A 7,574-nucleotide genomic window follows, 5' to 3' on the forward strand; every position below is an offset into this window, starting at 1 on the left:
ATCTAAATCCAAATTATAGTTGTATCCACAATATTTCAAATTTACAGATTATGGATGCCCATTACCTTTGTATCACTGACCACTGCATGCATTGGGGGCTTTAAACTACCCTCCCGCCACCAATAGGTTACATCCTAACTACACTGAAGGGAGAGCATTCAGGTATGATTACTTCTCAGAGGGTCTTTCATGGAAATTATATTACACAATTGCCTAGAAATGCCCTGCTTGCTGTATCTTACTGCTTTAAGAATCATGGAAATCTGACCATGCTAACACTTACGTGAGTAGTCACATGACATCACTGCAACTACTTATGGATATAAGAACTAGCTCAATGAGGACAGTTAAATAATTTGGTTAGTTGTTTAAGAGAAACCCTGGAACTGAAAGCCCATGGAACGTCAGTTAAAAATTAATTTGTTCTTTGTTTTCAATTTTAAATTCTGTAAGTAATTCTAACACCTCATTCCAGAATTCACTGTGATTTAACCAGCAATACTTGTTTTCACTTGCCTATTACATGTGAAAACTAAAAACTTGAATATGATTGGGTTAACTCATACCCTTCTGTGGGGAATGAAGTCTTTCCAAGGACCTACTCTTTTGCAATGTCTCAGGGATAGGGTTTGCCTGTGCACTGGCCCCCTCTATCCAGATCAGCTCAAGAGGCCATGGGGATAAAAAAAACCCTGCAAATTCCCAACCATCTCCATAGTACTACTCTCCAGGGCAGTTGAGAGCTGACCCCTCCGGTCAGCCAAAGCATGTTCACAGGCAACTGCAGCCCTTCTTGCTTCACAGAAACCATGTCATGACAAGTGTCAGACCTCTAAGACAGTGAGAGGAAAAAGGGTGAATGGAAGCTCTTCAAATTAAGTTCACTGTTGTAAAACAGGACAAGGAGTAACTACCATAGCCTGTCTGACACTGGAAGCTCAACAAGCCACCTCATAACTGAAACATTTGTGCATTTTAAACATGTCACTCTCAGAGAACTGGGACATTTTTAGTCATTCTCATTATCAAATTACTTCAGTAATTTAAATCATTAGTGCAGTGTTCATGTCTAATGAAAAGCATGTCATACTCACTCAGCAAGCACATACTTCAATGTAGAGTAACTAAACATATTTTTAGAAGAGTAAGTCTCATAACCTTAGTCATTTGGAGAAATTCCTCACAGGTAAGCGGTTCATCTTCTGGCAGTTCACAAAGCGGCACACTGCTCATTTCTTGTAGAACAGCATCAATACGAAATTCTATCAGATCATTCACTCGATCAAGCAGCAGCTCCAGCTCAGCTTTCCAAACAAAAGATCATGCAAAAAAAAAAAATCCAAAAGAGGTTCAAAGGGAGGAGATGGTAGTTGTTATAAAGCCCCCCCCCCTCATTCCTTTCTCATGCTTTTGTCCTCAACATGCTGATATATTTGGACTGATCACATTAGATTACATCAAATTTTCTTTCATTTTAAGTGTTATGACTTAAGGAGTAAGGTTTATGAATTCATGAAATAAAGTTTTTCTAAGAACTACCATTTTAGCATGTGTGCAACAGACAATGTGCAGCAAAATCTGGCCCCAGTTTCATCATATAATAACACTACCTAGTACTCAAAAACTCAGAATTTGCAATTAAGAAATTTGCCACTTATGAGCGGCAACAAGCAACAAAGTTTTTTCCTTTATACAGATTAATTTACTGACCGTCCATATAGCCAAACTAATATTAAAACATTTTGACAAGGTATACCACCCTGACCTTAAATAACATTTTTTAACTTCAAAGACGCTCGCAAGCATTATCCGCACCATTTTTTTTTCCTTCTAGATGTTTCAGTTGAGAGAGTTTAAGTGACTGCTCAAGCTCAGCATACCTGAATCTGACATGAATTAACGGTGGAGTACAATATGTGACAAACACCCACAATCAGGGACCCAGGTCATTTATGGATAGGTAACTTAATGTTGCAGGATTCACTTTGTGAGTCATGTTAAGCGCCATTTCCTGTATTTTTTTCTGATATAAGTAATCTTAGTTATTAGAGATGAAGGAACTTTTGGGTGGGATGTAGGTATCTTTGGCACTACATGGATCTGAAGTAAGCCAGATCTGTTGACCTTTGGGACAGGCTACAAAACCCATCTCTTCTCCCAGGCTGTTGCAGACGAAGGTGCATCCCATACAATGTTATTTATATTCTCTTTTCAGTTTTTTTTTTTTTTTTAGTTTTGTGAGGCCTGTGGAGTTTTTTTTTGTTTGTACCAGTATGACAGCACATGCTAAAAATTCAAAAGGCACTGGTGCCCTGGATGGCAGCTTATGTATTAGTGGATTTACACGAGTTTTAGAAAAAAATGCTAATTCAGTAAGATAAGAAGTTGTTCAGTGACAACATAAGAGGACCTTTACGTATAGGTGCAGAGAAGCCCAGACAAGGTAAAGATTGACATGTGGTAGCTGCTGGGGAAGTGGAGGAGAATATCACAATTGTGAAGTTTGATAGAGTTTGCCCCTTTCCCTCCTATTTTCTTCAAGTATTGGCATGCTGCAGGCATGTACACATGGCAGTAAAATTGGTGTATACCCCAGACAGCCCCACTGAGATCCCAGGGAAGTCAGTGAGATTGAACTGAATTTAAGGCAGCTCAGAATTTGGCTCCCAGGGGTGAATAAACATTACTGTACATTACGGGTGAGAATTTTGGTGTTTTAATTTATGCAACAGTATAATTTGTATAATAAAAATGAATGTTGCACTCAACATTGGACTGTATATCTGGATTGAAGCAAACAACTCAGAGTTTAGTGGAAGAACGCTGATTCGCTACAAGCATGCTTACCTAGTTTGTCAAAAATATTATTTATGTATTTCTCAGTGTTCAAGGAGGTCCAGTTTAGTGAAGTTAAACCAGGCTGAATAGCATCATCTACATTAGCTAAGTGAGGAGCCATTAGTTGATCAATGGGTGTTTGTATTTTTGATTTAATTCTCTTATATTCTGCCAGCATCATCTGAAATAAATGGAGGGTAAAAACACTAATTAACAAGCACAATGCAAACCTTTCGCTATGCTGATAGTTGCATCTAGTTACATTAAAAACAAAGTTCCACTCTTCATGAAAAGTCAGGTTTTTATTATTTTCCATTTTATAAAAAAGTATTTTGGAAACAATGAAACACTTGATTCTTTTCACATTGGCTTTAACTCTGTATTTTTAATGACCCTACTAATCCTTAAGAATCCTAAAGTCTCCTACAAAAAATACCATGAACACTTGATCACTGAAATGCACTACCACCACTGCACAACATAATTGGAGCAATGGGAAGAGAAGAACTAACTTAAATGAAACTTTGAGGGGACCTCAGTGTCACCGTCTAATCAGAATTAGAATTCAGCTAGGATAACCAAATTAACATCCTTGCTGAAAACAAAATGTTATATTGAACATATTGATCAGGGCCTCTTACATTTAATCTAGTAGACCGCACTTCCAACAGTGCCACTTAGTACAATGACAGGATATAAGTCCAGTACACCACCTAGGGACAAGTTCTAAAAGGCACCCTTTAGCTTTGGGTACCCACCTTAACTCTCCTAAAGCCTAATTTTTCCACAGGTGAGTGAGTATCTGCAAACTAATCTAAGCAATTGTAGTGCCAAGTGGATCCACACCTGTGAAATATTAGGTCTCAGCTGACTCAGGCTGGGCATCCAAAATTTAAGGTTGCTTTTTTCAGTTTTTGGTCTCAGGCCGAGATGCTGCAGCCAAGTGTGGATGGGTGCAGCATTCTAACGCAGAGGAACAGTTTAACATCACCATACCAATGGATATCCTGTGTCAGACCAATGGTCCATCTAACCGAGTATCCTGTCTTTCAGCAGTGGTCAGTGCCAGATGTTTCAGAGGGAATCAATAGAACAGAGCAATTTTGACATGTGATCTAGTCCCAGCTTCTGGCAGCCAGAAGTTTATGGACACCCGGAGCACGGGGTTGCATCTCTGACCATCTGGGCTAATAGCCATTGATGTACCTATCCTTCATGAACTTATCTCATTCTTTTTTTATCCCAGTTATACTTTTGCCTTTCACTACATTTCCTGACAATGAGTTCCACGGGTTGACTGAGCATTGTGTGAAGAAATACTTCCTTCCTTTAAATCTGCTGCCTATTAATTTCCTTGGGTGACCCCTAGTTCTTGTGTTATGCTAAGGGGTTAATAACACTTCCTTATTCACTTTCTCCACACTATTCATGATTTTATAGACCTGTATCATATCCTCTCATCAGTCATCTCTTTGCTAAGCTGACCGGTCCCAGTCTTTTTAATCTCTCCTCATATGGAAGCTGTTCTATATCCCTAATCGTTTTGTTGCCCTTCTCTGTACTTTTTCCAATTCTAATACATCCTTTTTGAGATGGTGTGACAGGGTGTGCATATCCCACACTAGCAAGAAAGGGTTAATCCCACCCTCAGACCGTGCTGGGCATGCTCCAACTGCTATGCTAGTATAAAGGAGAACAGCTCAGCTCAGTCTGGGATGACTGCCAAAGAGGAAGGATGCTTGGTGGAGGCTTCAGCCCAGGAGCCGCTACAGCCCTTGCCTCCAGGAGCCGGAGATCCCAAGAACCAGACCGGAGAGCTGTTGCCTACAGATAACCAGTTGCAGTCAGAGTCTTAGGGAATTACCTGCACCAAAGAGCCCAAAGACCCCAACATCAAACAGACCACAACTTCAGGAAACAGGGTTAGAAGTGTCCCAGGGAGGGGGAGCGAGTGAGTTGTAACCTCCTTAAAGCAGAGTCAGTGTGTTGCAGTAGGATCCTTGCTGACTGGGTGGTGGACTCACTTGCCACTGGCAGGACCCTGGGCAGGGACCCAATGAAGCAGGGAGGGCCCGGGTTCCCCTACCCCAGGTGTCACCCCCCCGGGTGGCGACCCCTGACTCTGGCCACTAGGCCACACAGCCCGGCACTCAATGGCCACCACTTTGTTTTGGGCCACTAGGCCATGCAGTCCTGAACACCAGCATAGCCACTTTCACTCTGGCCATTGAGCCAAAGTATCTTGAATCCCAGGACAGTCTGGTAGACTGTAACTGCAGTGCCACCATGCCCACGATCCACCCCAAAGGGGGACGGGATGTGCATACACTGCAACAGATGGGGTGACCAGTACAGCAAGCAGTATTCACGGTGTGGGTGTATCATGGATTTAGATCGTGGCATTATATTTTCTTTCTTATAATCTATCCCTTGCCTAATGGTGCCTAACATTCAGGTACTGTTTTTGACTGCTGCTGCACATTGAGCAGATGTCTTCAAAGAACTAGCCACAACAACTCCAAGATCTCTTTCTTGAGTGGTAACAGCTGATTTAAACCCATCATTTTGTATATAAAGTGGAGATTATGTTTTCCAATGCTCATTACTTTGCACTTATCAACAATGAATTTCATCTGTCATTTTGTTCCCAGTCACACAGTTTTGTGAGATCCAGGGCCGGCTCCAGGGTTTTGGCCGCCCCAAGCAGCCAAAAAAAAAAAAAAGAAAGCCGCGATCGCGATCTGCTGCGGCAATTCGGCGGGAGGTCCTTCGCTCTGAGCGGGAGTGAGGGACCGTCCGCCGAATTGCCGCTGAATAGCTGGACGTGCCGCCCCCCTCCGGAGTGGCCGCCCCAAGCACCTGCTTGCCAGGCTGGTGCCTAGAGCCAGCCCTGGTGAGATCCCTTTGTAACTATTCGCTGTCAGCTTTGGACTTAACTATTTTGAATAATTTTGTGTCATCTGCAAATTTTGCCTCCTCACTCTTCATTCCCTTTTCCGGATCATTTATGAACATGTTGAACAGCACAGGTCCCAGGGCAGATCCTGGGAGGCCGCATTATTTACCGCTCTCCATTGTGAAAACTTACCATTTATTCCTACCTTTGTTTCCCATCTTTTATCCAGTTACTGATCCCTGAGAGGACCCTCTCTCTTATCCCATGACTCCTTACTTTGCTTAAGAGCCTTTGATGAGGGACTTTGTCAAAGGCTATCTGAAGTCCAAGTACACTGTATGCACTGCATCACCCTGTGCACATGCTTGTTGACACTCTAAAGGAATCCTAATAGATAGGTGAGGCATGATTTCCCTTTACAAAAGCCATGTTGACTCTTCCCCAACATATTGTGTTCATCATCCATGTATCTGATAATTCTGTCCTTTACTATAGTTTCAACCAACTTGCCTGATACTGAAGTTAGGTTTAACAAGCTGTAATTGCCAGGATTATCTCTGGAGCCTTTTTGAAAAATCAGTGTTTGCTGTATTAAGTAGTTTGGACATTAAATGCTAAAAAGGTTGGTAAACTGTAAGAAGTAGGTTTAGTTTTGGTGGATCAGGGGGTCAAGTCTACATATGGATCTAATATTGGTGCTAAAGTCTTTTTTCTGCAATACCTTTTCATGGGACCTAATTGATAATACAAGTAAATTAGTAGTCAGAATTTTGAATATTTTTGAGACCCAAAGCCTAATTTTTTAAAGAAAGGCCATCTTTTAACAGCCCAGTCAAAAGACATCATATGAAGATATTCTGATAACTGGTGATGCAGTTTTAAGTTTAAAAGGAGTTAGCAGAATATATTTTTAACAAATCTATGAATATTCCTGGAAATCTGATATAAAGATATCCAGAGGCTACAAACATTTAGTTTGAAATATACTTGCTTCACTACTGTGTGATCTTACCACACACAACAGCATGACAAGATGCCACGGCCCAACACTGAAATGTATATATAAAGGAGGACAAAGATAGAAATGGTATTCTATAATCACCCTGGTTTTTAATAAGTCCAAACCAGTTGTTTAAATTGATAAGTGACCTAATCTGTTTGAGTTCTTGAAATCCAAAAGTTTTGAGTACGAACCAATCTATAGGCCTCTTCCTGAACTCTCCACAGGTTTTACTCGCCAAGAGTTTCTTCTCAGCCATGTAAACATGACCCCCCTCAAGCTCTATTTCCAAGAAAGGGGCTCCTTCATTACCCAGAACACTGACTTCTCCTGTTTCTCAGCATGGCAAAACAAGAATGGTCAGAAACAGGCCTCCTTTCCTCTATTTTATTATACGGGCATCTCAGCAGAGTCACAGGACTCTTTCTTGAAGTGGACCAGAGCACCTCCGCATCATTCTTTGAAATCAGCATATTATCAGAAACCAAAACTCCATCTTCTCTCTACATCTTCTAGCACAGCAGGCCCAAAAAGTACATCAAGTGTAATGCTGGTGCAGCAGCTGCACTGCCTAGTTACTGGAGTCTTTGTGTCTATCCTAGGGTTACCATACGTCCGGATTTTCCCGGACATGTCCGGCTTTTGGGGGCTCAAATCCCCGTCCGGGGGGAAATCCCCAAAAGCCGGGCATGTCCGGGAAAATCGGGAGGGAGGGCTGGGCCGGGGGGCCGGGCGCGCGGTGCCGGGCCGGGGTCCAGGGGCGCAGAGCCGGGCCGGGAGCCGGGCCGGGGCCGCGGGGTCGGGCCGCGACCCCGGCCCAGCCCTCCCTCCCGATTTTCC

General features: G+C 42.4%; 1 protein-coding gene across 1 annotated transcript in view; it reads right to left on the reverse strand.

Annotated features, from left to right (window-relative positions):
- The window catches only part of DNAH5 (dynein axonemal heavy chain 5), a 212,461-nt gene that overhangs the window by 165,797 nt on the left and 39,090 nt on the right, over positions 1–7,574 (reverse strand). Inside the window, exons 14-15 of the mRNA XM_034759516.1 lie at positions 2,848–3,019; positions 1,159–1,304 (exon numbers count right to left, since the gene is read on the reverse strand). Of these exons, the coding sequence (XP_034615407.1) occupies positions 1,159–1,304; positions 2,848–3,019 (318 nt within the window). The remainder of the gene's footprint in view (positions 1–1,158; positions 1,305–2,847; positions 3,020–7,574) is intronic.

The sequence above is a fragment of the Trachemys scripta genome, chromosome 2 (genome assembly GCF_013100865.1).
Source record: "Trachemys scripta elegans isolate TJP31775 chromosome 2, CAS_Tse_1.0, whole genome shotgun sequence".
NCBI lineage: Eukaryota > Metazoa > Chordata > Testudines > Emydidae > Trachemys > Trachemys scripta.